The 20,653-nt window shown below is 42.7% G+C and overlaps 1 protein-coding gene across 3 annotated transcripts; it reads right to left on the bottom strand.

Annotated features, from left to right (window-relative positions):
* Positions 1–464: 464 nt before the first annotated feature.
* Positions 465–19,610, bottom strand: LOC137278267 (activated RNA polymerase II transcriptional coactivator p15-like). Of its 3 annotated transcripts, none has more exons than XM_067810512.1 (5): positions 19,553–19,610; positions 15,688–15,757; positions 14,130–14,258; positions 12,432–12,537; positions 465–1,701 (listed from the first exon to the last, which is right to left on the bottom strand). In XM_067810512.1, exons 2-5 carry the CDS (start codon positions 15,742–15,744, stop codon positions 1,622–1,624), a joined length of 372 nt encoding a protein of 123 aa, XP_067666613.1. In that variant the 5' UTR covers positions 15,745–15,757; positions 19,553–19,610; the 3' UTR covers positions 465–1,621. The 3 variants fall into 3 exon arrangements, with proteins under 3 accessions (XP_067666613.1, XP_067666612.1, XP_067666610.1); XM_067810511.1 differs by having other exon boundaries at positions 19,448–19,598; XM_067810509.1 differs by having other exon boundaries at positions 19,488–19,595.
* Positions 19,611–20,653: the final 1,043 nt, after the last annotated feature.

The raw sequence follows: 20,653 nt of genomic DNA, 5'->3' as shown, positions 1-20,653 counted from the left end.
TGAAGTCTACCAGGAAAACCACTGTCCACTTCCCCATAAAAAACAAACAACTGACCTTGGCAGACATTTTGAGTCTTTGTGGGTCTATACTGATTAGTGCTGCAAGTTCCAAGTGTTGGTTGGAGAATGTGGACATGCTGAACCCAAGTGTTAAGTTGGCCTTCTGTTGGAAACAAAACGTGGTGGACTTCATCTTCCAAGTCCTTATAATGGTCTCTGCACACATTGTATACAAGTAATTTATTATTCAGTGTGATCCCCACCATAAGATACTGTATGAGTGAGTACAGGTTGTTTAACACTGCAGATGGTAATGAAGCAGCTGAAACAGGAGACCCAAGGACAAAGGTGAATTCTCACAGTGCAAAACATAACTAGTATGTAACAGGTCAGTTTGTCACATATCTTGTTAGATTCTCATGCCTGACTCATAATAATGGAATCACAGAATGAAAAGAGGCATGTTAGCTATTTTACTGAATTTTATTGGCAGAGACAAAAAAGGTCATACATGGCACAATAACTCTTGCAAGCTCTGCAAGCACAGTTTAAGTTACCCCATGTATTACCCAGTATCCTTTCTGTAGTGGACACAAGCAGTAACGGACAAAAGGCTCCCAACAACAAAGCTACATCATTTAAGTAGGTACATAAAAATAAAGAAGTTCTGAATTAACATCTATCTCTGTAACAGACCACAAAGATGTACAGATTTTGTATTGGCGTACAATACAAACATGAAATATCTTTCCGGTCTTTTACTATCAAATTAGCATCTAATCTGCTGAATTGTTATCTGTTACATGTATAAACATGTTCAAAACATGTTACATGTTCAAAAATACAAATTTGATCCTACTAAACTAAAATAATTAACTGTCCTTCATCACAATGGCATGGGACTAAACAGAATATATAAAACCAGATATTTGTATACTCTGATCTACTGAGTAATGTTGACCCCTCAACTCTCAAAGCAACAATCTCCCACTTAATTTGGAAAGTATTTCAGCACAAATATCGAACCAAGCCTTTAACACATATTGGACAGTCCCAAAGCCTCACAGTCTGGTACCATGAATCATTCACCAAATATTCCACATTCATCAAAGCTTTCTAAAGATGGTACATAGTGAATTTAGTTTTACGTTGTGTTTAGCAATATTCCAGTAACATTGCAGTGGGAAAGGGGAGGAAAGGAAGCACATGAAGTAGGATTTACACTTGTGGATTCAAACCCAGGTCATCAGCGTGAAGATGCTTTAACCACTAGGCTATTGTCCACATGTGAGTTACTTTTACACTGCTCTCGGCAATATTCCAGCTATTCCAGCTATATGGCAGTGATATGGACCAGACAATCCAGTGATCAACAGCATAAGCATCAATCAGTGAAACTTGGCTACCGACTCCAGAACATCATGGATGTTGAACAAGGTGACTCACTAGTGACTGATACTGAAAGCCCTACCTTTAGAGTTCGCTGATGACTTCAACTCCAATACATACATCTCAGCAAGCATTGTTTTACATGAAATAGATGGGATTACTTGAAATGATGATTTAATGGTGGGGTTTGTTTTGAAGAAGAGACACACACACACACATCAGCTCTGAAGCACTACAACTGTTTCACCGCCTCATCAATGTCCTCAATTTGATCCTTCAAACTGTTCCACTGGTCCATCGTAAGTGAGATTCCTGAAAAACAAAACACTTTAAATAACACTATTGAAACTCACTTTTTTCACTAACTTGAAAAATAAAGAAAAACAAAAATCTTGCAAAAGGTAAAACTTTAAATACAAATTTTACATGAATTTAAAAATTCATTCTAGAACAAGGGAATAGAAAATCCTTCATGTCAATCATATCACAAACCCAAAATGTGACCCATGTACCTCAGGAGAGTTGGCTGCCATTGGTTACCCACAAGAGTCCTCAATAAATGTAACAAGGATCAAAATGGTATTGAACTACAGTTATATGACTCATTGAGATCTCTGTTGTACCTTACAATTACAGCTTCCGTGCAAAACCTGACACTGAAGGAAAGGTGACAAGTAGAAAGTTGAAGGCATCATTTTTGGCATACAGTCATGCGAAGAGTTCATGTCACTCTGAATATTTATACACAGAACTAAATATATAACATACTTCTCATTGGTCTCCCTTATGTTGCTCTCAGGTGAGTAAATCACCAAGCAGTAACGGACAAAAGGCTCCCAACAACAAAGCTACATCATTTAAGTAGGTACATAAAAATAAAGAGTTCTGAATTAACATCTATCTCTGTAACAGACCACAAAGATGTACAGATTTTGTATTGGCGTACAATACAAACATGAAATATCTTTCCGGTCTTTTACTATCAAATTAGCATCTAATCTGCTGAATTGTTATCTGTTACATGTATAAACATGTTCAAAACATGTTACATGTTCAAAAATACAAATTTGATCCTACTAAACTAAAATAATTAACTGTCCTTCATCACAATGGCATGGGACTAAACAGAATATATAAAACCAGATATTTGTATACTCTGATCTACTGAGTAATGTTGACCCCTCAACTCTCAAATCAGTGGAGACAATGGGCTATTGAACTATTACTGAATAACAGATCATCAATACATCCAAAGCTTAAGTTTGAGCCAGTTTGCTTCATTCTGACTCTAGGTAACAATTACACGAGTTTATCTTATGAAATATACTCTTCAAAACATGTACGGGAACCTGAACTTTGAAGTCTGGTAGAAAGAAAATCCATTGAGGAACGCTACAATGACATTCATCTTGTGTATGCAGCATCATTTCACGTTATCACCACACGCAAACACAATGCATGGGAAGCATGCACACGTGGGAGCCACCTACACATGCATGGGGGATCATTACGAATCTTGACATTTTTCAGGCAGGTCGATAAATCACTGTACGCCATTTTGGGGGGGACAAGTTTCTTGCATTTGTGCATGGTCAGGGTTTTCAGGGTCAAATCACACACTACTGACCGAAAAGTGTGAACCTGAAATTTTCATTTCATAACCTAGTCAATTAACAAGGGGGATAACTGAACAAACAGCTTGGCTTTCAATGAAATCCATTGGAGTGATGCAGTCTCAAAACATCCTTTATTATTGTATCAACATTGATTCAATCCTACACATCTCCCAATTTCAATAATCGTACATAGAAAGTACAGTTCCCCTACTTTTTGTAAGAGTATATGTCATATATGAGCAAATGTCACATGACCTCTTAGTCACATTCATTCTGTAACAGGCATTTCAGTATTTTAATTATTCACTTTTTTATTAAAATCTAAATATTTTAGATATTTAAATACTTACCTTACCATAGGTCTTATGCATATTACCTCAAGCTTCGCTAGCAGAGATCAGACAGACGTTGATTTGCCATTCCCTGAATGGCTACCTCGTGTATCTACGGATGTAGTCACGGAAGTGATGTGATCTCCCTACTCGCGCGAACACGAGCCATCCAAAATTCACTTTTACTGGCAGCAGGAAAAAAGGTCAGAAGAGTCCAAAGTAGGGAGGAGCATCCAGCGTTGGGAGGGAGTCACCGCCCTATGGTAAGGTAAGTATTTAAATATCTAAAATATTTAGATTTTAATAAATTTTTAACTTACCTTACCATAGGTCTTATGCATATGGCTTCGACAGAGAGGACGGTGGTGTGGACTCCGGAGGACCATCAACTCTTCAGCAGACAAAGCACATGCACAGGAGACCCGGGAGACCAATGTCAAACGTCACAGGGCAAACCTGGAAACCAGGCAAAGGATAACCCAAGGGAACTCCAAAGAGAAACAGATGCACCCAGAGGGTGAGGTTAATCTTAAGACCAATGGTAAGAACAACATAATTACCTAATGGGCGGAAGGCCGGGTCAGTTGCTGTGCAACCACCAACAGGCTAAAAGATTGATGTCCTCGACCGCCAAGTCCCTCAGGTAGTGTGAGGCAAAAACGGTGGTCGACTTCCAAAAACAACCCTCCATAATCTGTGGCACCGTACAGTTCCTGTGGAGGGCTATAGTGGCCGCCAGAGCTCTAATTTCATGGGGGTTGTTCGCCGTCGGATGGGGAAGTTCCTTGGCATCAAACGCCGCCAGGATAGTCGAACGAAGCCATAAGGCAATCGTGTTTTTGTTTACTTCCCCCTTGCAAGATGAAGAAAAGGGGGATAAACAGCCTTTTCGGGAACGTCTCTTCGAGGCAGACCTCCGGATATAACACCTAAGGGCCCTGACTGGACACAGGAACTCCTCCTCAGTAACATGTCGTCCCATAATAGTCGAAAAAGGCGGGATGGAAAACCGCCTGTCCGGTTGACGGGGAAGCTGATTCTTGGCAATGAAGTCCCACAGTAAACCCAAGTGGACTCGACCATGCCTCGCTTGTTCAAAACGCACTTGTGTGACATCCAGGGCATGAATGTCACTAACTCTAGCTGCCGTAGCTAGGGCTAGTAAGAACACCGTCTTCCTAGACAACAATTCGAAAGAGGCATCCTCTAAGGGCTCATATGGGGGTCCTCTCAAGTGTTGTAACACGACATTTAGATCCCAAGCTGGAGGGCGGAACTTGACCTTCTGGTCCTCAAACTTGAACGCCTTAAGCAGGGCAACCAACTCTGGTACTTTAGAAATCTGAAGATCCGTTTTGACCGCCAAGACGGAGTTCAGCGCTGACAAACTGGTACCCAACGTACTCCCTTTCAGATGCTTGGAATTGCGTAGGAACATCAAAAACTTCGCCACAAACTGGGGGGAGGCTGTCATGGGATCCTGTGATCTCTGAGCACAAAAGTTTTCAAATAAGCACCACTTGTCGTCATATAGGGATCTGGTGGATACCCGATGAGCTCAGGCTATGGCATTCGCCACACGCGAGGAATAGCCTTTCGCCCTTAATGCCCTCTGTAAATGGTCCAGCCGTGCAGATGGAACCTCAGCGGATCTGGATGGAGTTGTTGACTGTGAGAATGACGCAGAAGGTGTGGCCAATCTGGGAGCTGAAACGTATCTCTGCTGACGAGGCGCTGCAGATCGGGGAACCACGGTCTGGCTGGCCACCAAGGCGCGACCAAAAGCAGTCTCAGGTTCTGTGTCTGCTTGATCTTGCCGATCACTTCCAGGAGAAGAACAGGTGGTGGATCTGGTACGGGAGACACGTAAGTTGGCAACTGGTGGTTGAAGCTGGTGGCGAAGAGGTCCACCAGGGGTCTCCCATGGAGAAGGCAAATCTGGCGAAACGCGTCTGGATGAAGCATCCGTTCCGTCGGAGAAGGTCTGCCTGGACGCGACAACGCGTCTGCCAGTATATTCTTGCAGCCGGGTATGTGCCGTACCGCGACTGTGATCCCGTTGCTGTCTAGAAGGTCTGCTAGCAAAAACATCTGGTCAAGGAGTTGCTTGGACCTGGTCGTGCCCTGGTTCCGGATAACCCAAACGACTGGAATTGTCCGACGCCACCAGGAGCTTGGTATTGGACAGGATCGGTAGCCAGTGGCGTACTGCTAGAATAACCGCTTGCATCTCCAAGTTGTTGATGTGCCACAACTTTTCGGCGTCGGACCACAGCCCTGAGGTCGTCTGGCCGGCCAGGTGGGCGCCCCACCCTAGCAGGGACGCGTCCACGAACAACTCGTGGTCGTGACTGAAGTCTTTCAAACAGACGTCGGCACAGACATTCGATTCTACCATCCACCACCGAAGATACTGATGTAGATGTGGAGGTAGATGTGGAGATCGTTCAACTGGATGAATGGTAACAAAAACCTCTGTAACGGCCGCAGCATAAGGCGCCCCCTGAGAGTAAGATCTTGCGTTGACGTCAAAAGACCCAACAGAGACTGCCACTCTGTGAGGGTCTTTGGTTGAGAGAGACCTCGATCCCCAAACACCAGTATCTTCCGCCACCGATCTGGAGGGACCCTGACAAGATTGTCCTTCTTTAGAAACAAACCCCCGATGAAGGTCAGCTCCTGCATTGGCTCCAGATGTGACTTGTCGGTGTTGACAATCCAACCCAGTTGATGTAACAGGCGGGTGGAGAAGTCCAACTGTTTGCGTAGCAGTTGAGGACTGCAGTGGTTGAGAAGACAGTCGTCTATGAACGGATCGAAGTCCATTCCCCTGAGATCTAGAAACCTGGTAACCGGCAGCGTGATCCGTGTGAAAAGCCACGGGGCCGTAGAAATTCCAAACAGAAGCACCCTCCACTGGTAATGCATTCCGTTGAAGACAAACCTCAAGTACTTCCTGTGATGTGGATATATGGGAACATGCAGGTACGCATCCTGTAAATCCAGACTGGCTAGCCAAGCCCCGGGAGACAATTTTGCTCGAATCTGCTCTAGTGACGTCATACAGAAATGTGGAGGGTTGGCCAGATACTGTCTGTTGAAGGTCGCCATATTGTGAATCATGCGCATCTTGTCGGAATCTTTCTTCGGCATCAGGAAGATGGGTGAGTAGAACCCCGGGGAGCGGTGGGGTTCCAGCACTGTCTCTATGGCTCTCTTGGACAATAGGATGTCGATATTGGACGCTAGGAGAGCTAATTGGTGTTGAGGATATACAGTGAAGCCTCGTTAATCCGGACGGTTGTGTTTTTCAGCAAATTCGTCCGGAATGCGAATCATCCGGACTTCTGAATCAAATCCCACGTCTAAGCAAGACACGACTCTGAATTAAACAAATTATAAACATTTAATGTTATAAAGCTTATAAAATGACCAATAGCAAGCACAACAATACATGTAAATAAATTCAAGGCATTGCAAAGTATCTCGTTGTTGATTTTCAAGGAACATTGTACAATGTCACAGTCACACCAAAAAGTCCTTCATGGTCGTTTGTGTGCGTGTTACCTTTTTCATTGAATTCTTGACATCGATGATTTTCCCGAGTGATATCTTGTCCCCGATTGACTCAAAATAGGTCACCAGACTTTCCAGATAATTCTTTGTCTCTGTCGAACTCGGTGGCACCGGTGCTGGATCACTTTCCTCCTCCTCTTCCTGACAATCGTCAGTTGGTTGAACTATGTCAATGATTTCACTGTCCGTGAGAGGCTCGCATGTTGTTTCACTGTCTTCTTCGGCGACATATTCTCCTGCACTCACAACATCCGATGAAGGAAATTCATTCAGGATGAGTCTCAGTTCTGACAATGCAATGTCATCTTCATTCACAAAATCTGAATCACCATCATCAGATATTATGTCCACATGCCTGTAGCAGTTCCTAATTGTTTTCGCACTGACTTCATCCCAACTGGTTTTCACAAAGAGAAGTGCCTGTCTCAAAGTCAGTGTCTGATCGTGTCCTTCCTGAGCACAGGTGATGTAATGCCTGACAAGCGATTTTTTGTAATAGGCCTTGAAAGTCCAAATTATGCCTGCATCCATTGGTTGAATGTGTGATGTGGTATTTGGTGGCAAGAAATGCAGGGTCACATTTTGCAATGTGATCGAAGCACATTTATGGCTTGCAGCATTGTCTAGAAGCAAAATCACTTTAAGTCCACGTAAACGCACCTGTCTGTCAAAAATTTTTAGCAAATCAGAAAAGAGCTCACTGGTCATCCACGCCTTTGAGTTGTGTCTGTACCTTGCGTACACTTCTGGATTAAAATCACGTCCGAAACACCGCCGTCTCCTTGCTTTACCGATCACAAATGGCTTAACTTTCACAGTTCCACTTGCATTTGCACACAATGCCACAGTTATTCTGTCTTTCAAACGTTTCACGCCAGCAGTGGCTTTAGTTGCTAATGTGTAATTTGGTCCTAATCTGTAGAAAAGTCCCGTTTCATCAATGTTGAAAATTGTTTCGGCAACGTACTCGCTCAAAACCTTCTTCAGTTCCTCTCTCCCTGCGATGACTACAGTCTTTTCGGCGTTGGCTGCTTCTCCCTGGAGCACATGCTTCGATATAGAGTGTCGAGATTATAATCTGGCCAGCCATCCACGAGAGTACGCGAAATCCGTAATTGACAACTTGTCACCGAAGTCTTTCGCTTTTAAAATCAACATCTCGTCATTAACAGATGTATTCTTGCTGGTCATTTCGTTCATCCATAAAAAGAGCGCCTCCTCCATTTTCTGATGTTTGGCGTTTCTTGCGGAGGTCTGCGGAGTCTTCAGGAATGGTAAGCCATTTCTCCTTGCTCTTCAATATGTCCCCGATTGTAGATCTCCCTACTGAGTGTCCAAATATTTCACCAAAGTGTTTACTTAGGAAATCTAAACTTGCTTTAGGATGTTCTTCTTTATACCTTGCTCTCTCTCTTTTCTCATATGCGGTTATCTCGTTCCGTTTTCGCTTGGAAGGTTGACTCGCCATGTTTGCTGATAGGTGTCAAACAAACTGTGAATGTACAGCATCTTCAGTCGGGAACTTTTAATGTCTAATTAAAACAACATCCTTTAATTGACATTTCTCAAAAGTTAACAAGAGTTCATCATGTCAACTCAATGTTTATTGTGCCCAATGACTGAGGGCAGTTACGTAAACATCGCCCGGAAGGCAAGGGAACAAGGTTCGTGAACATGATTTACAGTGTCCGGACAATGAAGCAATTTACTGTTTGTTTTACTGATTGGTTACAGCTATTCAGCGTCCGGTTCCGGAAACCGAATGTCCAGATTACCGAGGCAAATTATATAGGCATTAATTGGTAACAAGCTAAAATCGTCCAGGAGACGAGACATCCGGATTATCGGCGTCCAGACTAACGAGGCTTCACTGTATCCGCGACTGGGGAGTAGATGTCAGCGGTGGAGTCTCGACCAATGGCATCTTGTAGCTGGACTTCAAGATCTTGCTTACAAATGGGTCTTCTAGGAATGACCAGATGGGCCAGAAGATCCCTAGTCTCCCACCTACTGGAGTCGGATGGATAGGTACTACTAGGGGTGGGAGGTCCCAATCGTAGACATCCAAGGTTTCAGCGACCAGAGTAGGGGCGCTTGCCTCTGCCTCGCTCTGGTGTTGAAGGGGTGTCCCGGCTGCGCTCCTGGGGCTTCCACTGAATGTCATTGTCCTTGGCGCAGCCGCGCCCCCTCCCAAAGGAGGAACGGATGGATTCCCTCCTGGGAATATAATGTTTCTTGCCGCTTCCTCTGGCTCTGCCACAAAAGGCAAAACCCAGTGCCTCAAAGGTAGACAACGCAACTTCGATGTTAGTTAACTCTGCATGCGACCTGTAAACATCCGGGATCTTATCGGCGAAGAGAAACTTGGAGGTGAAGGGCGCTCGAAGCAATTGGCGTTTAAACTCCTCTTGCCAATTGCACGCATCCAAGAAGCCAGAGCGGCGCACAGATGTAGTCATGGCTAAAGCTGCACGTAAATGACCAAGAAGGTCATGGAGAACCTTGCCTTGCCACTGGAAAATTGTCGTGAGGTGGTCCACCCTGGAGGTGTTGTCCTCTAAATCTGTAAATCTACTGCAGCCGCTGAGGTAACCGAGGCTAACGCAGAAAGGCTTGAGCATGCGTTTGAGCTCTGTGTCAATGGCCGCCAACTTAGAGTCCTGCACTTTATAGGCCGAGGGTGTAGAACTTGACAGGCGCTTGAGAGAATCGTCCTTAGCAGCACCATTATCCGTGAAGTCTAGGCTGTGGATCTTATATTCCGACTTCCTTGACTTGGACGCCTTGATCGTAGGATTCAGAGAAAGCTTGGCAAAATCCTCGTCCAAGAGAGACACTGCATCCGCCACCATAGGATGAGGTGGAATGAGTAGTTCAGGAGACAAATGGATGGACGATGGGTTATTGGAGTCCACTGACGGAGAGGGACAGTCAGGTAGTCTGTCAGCGATCCATTCAAACACTGCCGATAGTGGTAAATAGGTGCCGTCATCATCGCCTACTCCTGCCTCTTCCTCATAATCAGGGCAGAAGTGTTGCTCCTCCAAATCCTCCCAGAAGACCGAAGTCGATTCCCGCCGCTGGGTGGAAGAAGTAGATGGAATCCAAATAGAAGAATCTTTCAGAGAAACTCGAGTAGCCTCCGGTGAACGTGAACGCCCGGTTCTGGAAGAGTGCCGAGGAGATCTAGATCGCGATTGGAAACGCCGACTACCCCTGTTGGAACGAGAATCCTCCACGGAGTGTCTAGGAGAGCACGAGCATGAGCGCGAGCACCGGCGCCAGCTACGATGTGGGGACCGGGAACGCCGACCTCTCGGGGATCTGGACCGCAATCTGCGTCGTGAGCGCTCCGCCTCCAAGCACGCTCCTCGTCCAGCTGTCGTTGTAACACCTCTTCCCTGGACAGCGTGTGCGAGATCCTGGGGATCCGATAAGGCGTCATTGATGGCACAGGAGCCAACGTCTGAACAAGTGCTGGCGTAGGTATAGGCGCAGGTACTGGAACCAGTGAGGGTGTCCCCATCGAAGCTAGCGTGGACGCTGACGTGGGCATAGGCGCTGGCACAGGCATCGGCGCTGGCACAGGCATAGGCGTTGAAGTTGGAGCAAGTTCAGGCATCAAGGTAGGCGCTGACATCGGCAAAGGCGCTGGTGCTGCAGATGTGGTAGGCGCTTGTTCTCCTACTGAAGTGCTGGGCGTCAGGAGAGACCGCTAAAGTCTCTGAACTTCTGGGTGAGCCAAGGCGTCCGGACGGGATAAGTCGATGAAGGCGTCCAAGCGAGGAGGCTCCGGAGACAAGCGAACAGGCGTAACTGACGAACGATCCAGATCTGGCATCGGCATTGGCGCTGTAAAGGTAGGTAGCTCCGGGTCGTCCTGTAAGGAACCTAGGGACGAAGCTGGAAAGACATTCTCCTCTTCCGCTGAGTAAACCTTTTCCTACGAACGGATAGAAAAGTCTTGAAATCCGCCACCAAAAGGCTTGCACAATGTTGACAGCGGCTGTCTTGGGAACAGGCCTGTGATGCACAATCCGGGCACCAGGGGTGGGGATACTTAGCTGACTTCTGCCCCTTGCAGATAGTACAAAACTGCCAAGTCATACACAGTTAACTGCAACAGATAAACATAAACCGAAGCGTGAAACAAAAAATCAACGCTAGAAGGGTGAACAGAAAAACACCCCTACACAAAAAATGCAGCAAGAGCGCAAGAGAAGTGGAACGCCCGTAAGCTCACGACAGCGACGGCCAGCAACCAACATGGCTACCTGCGAAACATGTCACGTGGAACAAAAAACACATGAATAGAAAGCAAAATGAGAAGAAATTACCATACGAAATGGCAGAACAGATGGAGGAAATCATCCCCAACGGAATGAAAAACCTCTAAACCCGCCATGACACCTTCACAAACGACGCAGGAAAACCCACACCGAAGTGAGAGGAAAAACATTTACAACACGAGGTAGCAAGGTAAGTGAAGTTAAATCCAGTTTAACTAACTACACACATAGGGAAACAACACACACCTACCTGTAGAGAGACAACTTTATTCAACACAGATAGGAAAAACTCCGAGCGAAACAAACACGTCTGAACAGGTGAATGCTAGAAGTAAAAGTGAATTGTGGATGGCGAGTAGGGAGATCATGTCACTTCCGTGACTACATCCGTAGATCCGTAGATACACGAGGTAGCCATTCAGGGAATGGCGAATCAACATCTGTCTGATCTCTACTAGCGAAGCTTGAGGTAATATGCATAAGACCTATGGTAAGGTAAGTTAAAAATAAGGCTTATTATGTCCCCGTTTCCTGAATTTCAACCATATATATCACTCTAGTGACAGGCATTTCTAAAAATGTATGACTCACAAACTCTATACATTAGCTGCTGTACCTGGTTGGTTGCTGTGTCAGATTCCTAGGTATGTGTACAGAGCTCTGAGGCAGAAGGCCATTATATTATGAAGATATGTTGCACCTCATTTGCATCTTAGCACCTACGTTTAAACTAATTTCTAATATGGATCAGCCACTTTACTTTGGGAACAGGTTTCCGATAAATATAATTGAAGAAAGGTCAAGCTGACTTCTTGGTTTCTTAGTGCACAATCATAGATGTATTCTTTTTGTTACATCTGGCCATAAATGTTCACACTAACTGGAAAAACTGTGATAGTGAGTACGGTTGAGATAATAATCTTGTTATTGTCAAGTTGGAAAAAAATCTGAGAACTGGCAGGACATTGCAATGGTACAGACAATAATATGGAAATTATCTAAACTCTGCCAACAAGATGAACACAATTTGAGAATTGGCAGGATATTGCAAAAGCACTGAAAATACTATGGACATTATCTACACTACCAACAACATTCACAATTTTAAAAATGCAATATACAGGTATCTTTCAAACATACTTTGATAGTTATGACTTAGCATTTCAGATTGTGGTAACCTAATGTTACCAAGCACCTATACTACTGGGCTACCCTGGTTCCCTTTATACCTTTCTTCCCCGGCCGCAGGTCTCCATCAGCCTCGTAGTACTCCCTGATGCTTACCATTGCCTTTCCACGAAACTCACTGACAGTCGCAAACCTCATCCTGGCAATCTGGAACATAATCAGTACGTATGGAAGGGAGGGAGTGAACACAGGAGGGGAGAGTAAATGAACATAGTTTGATGATGACTATAGTAGCAACATTCCTGCATCAATGAGGATGTCTAAAAAAGGGCTCCAGCTTTGAAAGGAATGGAACATCAGGACCCTCGAAAAATTTTCTACTGCAAAAAGGAACCCTTTCCCCTCATTAAATCATGAATTAAATAAACTGAACTTAAATTAACTTAAATACTGGCTCTGCAAAGAAACAATTGTGAAACATTCTCCACAAACATAAATATAAGCTACATCATCAAACTATACTAGCCACATAAATATTATCAAAAATATTATCCCAGTTGATAAGTATGATAACAATGTCAAAGGTACATATAAATTTTAATGGAGGGATCATGAGACCATAACAAGTTGGGAGAATTTCGACTGAAAAGTCAGTCACAATGACATCACAAGTCCACAAATGGGACAGGGGTCAAACGATCATGTCACAAGGTGAATAACAGGTACATCCACCATCGGCATTGAGAACTGCAGTGCATCAACGACGCATAGAGTCTATTAAATGTGCAAGGACAGCTTGTGAAATGTCACACCAGATTCTCTCAAGTTCCATTGCAAGGTCAAGGACGCTATCTGGGGGATGAAGAAGATGGCGTATACGTCGATCCATCTCGTCCCAAACATGATCTATTAGGGGGAGATCCAGTGAATTTGCAGGCCAAGGCAGTAAGTCAGTGTTGTGGTGTGGCACGAAATCCATGGCAACCCTTGCCGTATGAGGGCGGGCTTTGTCCTGTTGGAATGTTAACACTGGGCCATGACACTGCAGAAAAGGAATGGCCACAGGTGGCAGAATCTGATCCCTGTAGCCCACACCAGTTGAGTTGCCCTGAACAATCACCTAAGGAGTTCTTTGGCGTGTTATTCCACCCCAAATCATCACGGAACCACCACTAAAGTGATTCCTCTCCAAGACACTGGGCTGTGCCATAACGTTCTCCCACTGTCTATAGGCACGTTGAAGTCCATCACTATGGGCTTGTATGTAAAAACAACATTTCTCCACCGAAATGAAGGTCTGCTGACATGATTTCAGCATCATATTCAGCGAGATTGTCAATGACGCAATGCGTCACTGAGATATTCCCCCATGGCCAATCCCAATGGTCTCATGACGTGCAGTCGTTAGCTTTGGCATGCAATGCATTTCAATAGCTGTTTAATTTTTTTAACAATCACAAGGGCAGGGGTTGAGCTTTCCAAAGAAACAGTATTCTGTGGCATTCATTTGCTTTCCCGGAATGCACATGCATTAACGTATTGCACATCTCAAGGACGAAACCACTGTCATCACAGAACATGGCACATGCATGCATGTTGGATACACGTCACTAATCTGAGTTTAAATCCTTATGTGTCTACACAGGTTTGATAAATTTAGATTTTGGTATGCACAGTTTCTTTATGTGCCTAGTATATATGCAACATTTCCCACATCAATCTAAAACCTTCCAAACCAATCCATTTGCTGTTCCAACAAGCATATTCAGAAAGCCCCACACCCAACCATCACAATGTACCTGGAACATCTTTTCTCCATTGCTGTTGGTCTTGGTGGTCTTGGCCTTGTCACCACCACCTTTCTTGTCCGCCTTGTCTTGCTTCTTTTCCGTCTTAGCCTCCACTTTCTTCTTCTTCTGCTTAGGTTCCTGAGAGAAAGAACAGACAACAGGCATCAAATATTTGTCTGCCAAATGACCATACTTGCTAGAAATTGTTTGGGTTGCTTAAACAATCCATTAAAATCCATAAAATTACATGAGGCTCTTTATGTTTGGACAAATGAAATGACCAGTAAGAACACCTCGGTCAGTGAGGGTATCCTGTTAGAAAAGGTTAAGGAATTTGGGGACAAAATGGACATTCATGATTTTGGTTATTCACTTGGGTGGCTTTACTGCTTCAAATCACATTACTCAATTTCGAAACATGTTTACCAGGGGAAGCAGCTAGTGCTGATAAAACCCCTTTAATTTGTGGGCGAGAGGAGCTGAAAGCAGTTCTGAAAGAATATGACGAAGAGGACATCTTCAATATTGATGAGACGGGGTTGTTCTACAACACTGGACCAAACCACACCATGGCAGAAAATTACCGCCAGAAAATGCCCGGCACAAAGAAATCTAAAGAAAGGATCACCATTGCATTGTGTGCAAATGCATCTGGCACAATCAAAATCAAACCATTTGTCATCTCAAAATCAAGACGTCCCGGATGTTTTGGAAGAGACTTTAATCCAGAAATGTATGTGCGCTATCAATTTAACAAGAAAGCGTGGATGACATCGACATGTTTTGCGATTGCCTGCGGTCATTTGACAGACAGGTGCGATCACGTGGTCGACACATGATTTTACTTTGTGACACTGCTGCCAGTCATAAGTGTGCCAATGTCTAATTGACCAACGTGAAAGTTCACTTCCTGCCTCCCAACACCACATCGCTCCATTATTCAGAAATGTTACTGTCATGTTGACATTATCCCCACTCCCTCTGACGCTGTCATTGATGAAGATGACAAGGCTTTGTCAGAATTTACCCCTACTGTCAGCCAAATGAGAGCTTATATGGACTCTATGATAAACTATTTCGAGTGTGTTGGAGATGGACAAAAACTTGGAGACAATGATCAGCATGTGTGTGTCTTTCAAGCCACTCTCCAAGCAGACAGTTATTGGAGATTTCTTTCAACACAAGTGAGTGTCTGAGTTTTGATTGGTATGTGTAATACTATGAATAATCTATCCCAACATTGTATGCATGGACTGATTGTTATCTCAATATTCAAGTTGTTATGTCTACAAACTGTAATAAAGTCATTTGATACATGTATACGTTTGTATGTCAAAGGGAAGTAACTCTACTAAAATGGTGTTTGTTTCAGTAGTCTGTACGCTTCACTATCCGAATGTTTTTGATGAAAAACAGGTGTCCGGATTAACACGGCCTGACAGTATACCCCCATGACATTCAGTCTCCTGAGTGAAAAATAAAACCAAATCACAATTTAATACTTAGAACTGAGTTCTTGTCTTGTTAAAAAGTATTCAGTCAAAGTACCGTCAGTTGCATCACTTACCTCAGACTCAGAACCAGAGTCTTCTGATGAGGAAACAAATTCCTTTGACTTTGGCATTTTCAGCAAATATCTGGAAGAAATGGTGTATAGTGAATATAATTAAATATCACTTTTAAACTCTGCCAGTTATGCTACAACAGTTTGTGAGATACCATTTCACAGGAGTAATACACTTTACTAAGTCAGTGAGTGAGTGAGTTTATTTTTGTGTTACACTCAGCAATATTCCAGCTATATGGCAGCATCTGTAAATAATAGAGTCAAGACCAGACGATCCAGTGATCAACAGCATGAACATTGACCTGCACAGTTGGGAACCGATGACATGTACCAACCAAGTCAGTGAACCTGACCACCTGATCTCGTTAGTCACTTCTAATGAGAAGCATAGTCAACTTCTGTGGCAAACATGGGTTGCAAAAAGACCTATTTTACTCCAGATATTTATGGGTCAGGTTTACTTCAGTATCAGATTATGTGCAAATACCTCTGGTAGCATTTATTAAAAGAAGTCAGATTTATAATCCTACCCTTTAGATCCATGTGCCAAGGATAGTGTTTGGTGTCACCTACCCCTACATTTACATGTAGAACTGCAGCTACAGGATTGGAAAGTCACAAGATACATGAATATTGAACAACAACAGTTTACAGTTTACCATGTGCAGCTAACTCTAGCACCAAAGGGCTCTTGCTGCACAGTTGGGGCTCTTGCTTAATGGATCTGATGTGACAGAATTACAGTGTTACATATCCTGCTCTTATACTATGAAAACATTCATATATTTATCAAATTGTCTGTAGTATATTATTAGCCCTAGACATCTCCTTAGTGACCATATACTGTCCTAAGGCATAGGGTTTACTTCCTTTCAAAAATCATGTCATGATCCGTGGTGCATGGAATAGCCATCTCTTTCAGTCCAGTGTGAGCAAGTTGGGTTTTGCACATGTGCTTGGAGGCAAATAATCCTATGCTGATGCACAAATGCTAAATTTGACCGCATACTCTGTCCGCAAGTGGGAGTCTGCGTTACCTGATAACGCATTGGATTAGCTTTGTATCAAAATGATTTCAATCTTATCCTTCTCAATGCTAAAAGGAATTCAGAAAGTGCACTTGAGAGAATGCACAACTAGCTACACAACTATGCACATTTTTCCAGTTTGAAAACGTCAACAACTATGCGATTCCCGCTCCACCATTTAGAATGTTTTGTTTGTTTGTTCACAGAGCCATAATACTATAACATTTCACTGAGTTAACAAGGATTGCAAATCTATTTTGAACTATCAGAAGCTATATACCACAGCTCTTGAGAAAGCATGTCAGCTCTTTATTAAATGTTTATTGTCAACACTCGTTCGAGAAAGAGTTCCTTCCGTTCCCCCATATTCTTTCTTCAGCAGATTCACAGACGTAACATTTTTGGTTCAACCTTATACACTGTACTTAAAGGGGCACTGATGCGGAGCAATTTCCGTGGACTGGTGTAAACTTTTGTTATTGTTTTTCTCCCGTGAGTACCCGGATGATATCCCAGAATTCGTGACTGGTTCGTGACGTCTGCTGCGCATTCCGTAAGCGCAATTGATAGTTTAATAAGAGACAGATCAACTTAGGTGAAGTCATTTTTACTTCATTACAAATGTATTATGAAAACAAATGAAACACTTTGAAGGTTAATCATCTGCCAGCGGTAGAAATGATAAAAAACTAATAGGACGGAAAAATAACGAAGCCAATGTACGTCTCTATATTTTGTCTCATAACCCTAATTAGTTTATTGTCATATTTGTATGATTCTGAAAATTAATAAAAGAACACACGATCTGCTTATACTCATAGTAAATTTCTAACATAACAGCAACATTTATTCATTGTATAGATTGCCAATGTGGATCCTATTTCACACACATACGCGATCTAGTGTGTGTTTCCCTGTTATACAGATTCTGCTGAATGCTACAACAAATAAATCAATACAAATATGCAAATAATGAATGTAAAACAGACTGATTTTATAGCAACAATGTCAGGCTACTACCTTGTTCAGGAATGTATCCATCAATATCCGCGTAAACGAAATCGTATTCCATTCATCTGCAGCTGGTAAATAATCCTGCTCTATGTCGCGTGTCTTACAACTGTCTAGTTTGCGAAAAAGTAACACATCGTTTCACGTCTTTCGTTGGTGAAAACCAGATAAACCTCTCATTGGTCTCCCAAGATAGCACACCTGGCAAACTAATTGTATGATGTCCACTATTCTAAGTAATTTAGTTAACCAATAATGAGCAATCAATCAATCAACGCAAGGGTGGTTAATTCTTTGAAGGGAGGATGTTGTTTTTGCACTCACTCTTTACGACAGGGTGTAGTCATCTACACACACTGCCTTTTGACAAATCCGCTAGAAGATAAAAGTAATTAATCAATCCGTGTGTTATCGGTTAATCCTTTGATCGATGTTTGTTTTTGTAACTCAGCTGATAAACCCTCTTGCATCACTTACATGCACATATTACATAACATACAATACATTTGCCATTACAGACCTCAATTTATAATGTTGAGTATTTACTCCAGACAGGAGAAATGCCAAATGGGAACCTTTGTTGAGTAACCGAAGTGGTGTTACTACTAATTATACCTGTTGTAAATTCATTAATTGACCATCCAGAGAATGACAATTAACACGTGTAGCTTTACACCATCAAACGCGAGTTACAGCAAGGAAGATGTAATCTCTGTGTCACATGCAGTCTGAAAACACTTATAGGCCGAAACTGTTTTGAGGATACCAACGGAATTTCGTTACATAAGGAATACACACAGGCATTTGCTGTGTACTTGGGTAAATAGGTGAAATAAGGGTTTTTTCACGTAAGAAAATTTTCAGATTTCTCTACCAAAGTCAAAGTCATCGTTTTTTGTTTACGAATTCAAATAAATCAACTCTGTGTTTTTATTATCATAAATAATAAACCATTGTAGCTACCATAGCTACCAAAATTTACGTATGATATTTGCTATCACAGCTGAACCAACACTCAAAACTACCTATATATATATATATATATATATATATAAAGCTTTGCAATCCTCCGTACTGAAACAAATGGCTTGCTACGTGCCTGTAGACATCATATTTTCACGTAACATGATTAAATATCGAGGTTAAAAACACAGAAATAGGATCAAATTGGATCAGTAACTATACCATCCAAGCATCCGAAAAGAACTACACTGCTGGGATATTTGGTTACGATCAGACAAGGGATACCATGGATATTTTTAAACAAATGGCATATGATGGGCATCCGGCCTCCTGTTTAGGTGAAGAAATTCTGCTAATATGGACAGGAGCCCAGTTCCTTTGTCCGTCACGGTCGAAGGAGCGGGCGCTGACCAATTTGCGGTTTGGTTTCGTAATTCGACCGTTGGCGAGAAACATTATTCGCTCCGCATCAGTGCCCCTTTAATTTAGTGATTTTAGCTATTTTTGAGTCCTCTAGTAATTGCGCTGAAGGGGTCGGTACCTGGGTACATTTCTGTAGTATCTGTGCCGACAACGGCCCCTTCAGCAGTAGCTGTGTCAGGTTTTGTTGATAATTCTAGTATATATCAGTCAATAGATATTATTTAGAATGTGAGAACGGGAGGCACTGTTTCCCAAGAGACAATACAGTTTATGGAGACTTGCTGAGACAAGCAATATCAATATCGGTAAAGCATGAATAATTTAGGATACGATACCGGTTAAATCGTCTGCTCCCTTGTCACTAGTCTGACTTACATGACACAAATGACCAAGTAAAGGCTATCTTAACCACACTACCAAATCGTCAACAAGTCATTTACCCGCCATTCTTATGCGGAAACGGAAACGTAAGGTGCCCTAAATAGTAAATAGTATTTTCCACATGACTTATAGTATATCCGATGAATATGATGTCTATAATAAAGCAAACTTCTTTGTGGATAACAACTTCTTTATTATCATTATTTGATGCGACGTTTCGGTAAGGGAATCAATGATTTTATCATTACGCATCAGCTTCTAAAATGCCAGTCAAACAAGATCTGATGTCCTGGCTGGTCAACATTTCCAAATATTTATAATATAGTCTTACAAGTTGTGTAAGACAAACATAAACGCCCCAAACCAAAGATGGTGCGCTTTTGTATTCATTCACCTTTTCAAATGTCCTTCCGACACTTAACGCCAAGAAAGCCGTATCAACAAGCATTATTTGCCGCAGCATTGTGGCATATAACATATGTCTTTTGATGTTGATATACTAGGGAGGTCCAACGTTTATTATTAAACAATTAGCAAAACAAAAAGTTATTGGCATCAGGCCGGCGACATAATGAGTGAGTGAATGAGTTTAATTTTTTTAGTAACATTCCAGCCACAGGGGCTTGTATCGCTTTGAAACGGCGTTCGAAAGACATATATGTGTATAGACCCTACCCTAGTACTATATAAAAGGATATTCCTAGGGTGTTATAGTACTAGGGTAGGGTCTATACACATATATAGTCTGGTTCATAATTATTGAGAATTTTTCTTCTTACTTTGAGCTATCCTAACACCTCAACTGATTCACTGATACTTGAAACTAAGTAATGGTGTAAGGGACGTAACTCATCTTGGCCTACTGAGTATAGTACAATTAGAGTTACCTCCCCTGAATTTGTAGCAGACGTCATTTTCCTCAGCACTGTCAACAATGTCTGCTGAAGATAAAAGAAGGTTGATTTTTGAGTTGTGTAATCAAGGAATTGATGATGTAAATACATTGGCAGAGAGAACAGGAACTCCTCTTTCTACTGTGTATAGGATTAGGAAGAATTTTAAAGAGGGAAAGGATTTTGGGCACCAGAAAGGAGCAGGGAGACCCAGAAAATTGGACTTCTCAGATCGCGTCCGGCTGGGAATTGTAGCGTCTAAAAAGC

This window comes from Haliotis asinina, chromosome 3, assembly GCF_037392515.1.
Source record: "Haliotis asinina isolate JCU_RB_2024 chromosome 3, JCU_Hal_asi_v2, whole genome shotgun sequence".
Taxonomy (NCBI): Eukaryota; Metazoa; Mollusca; class Gastropoda; order Lepetellida; family Haliotidae; genus Haliotis; species Haliotis asinina.
Note: the sequence above shows the minus strand (reverse complement) of the source record. Positions and strands in the feature narration are given on the sequence as shown.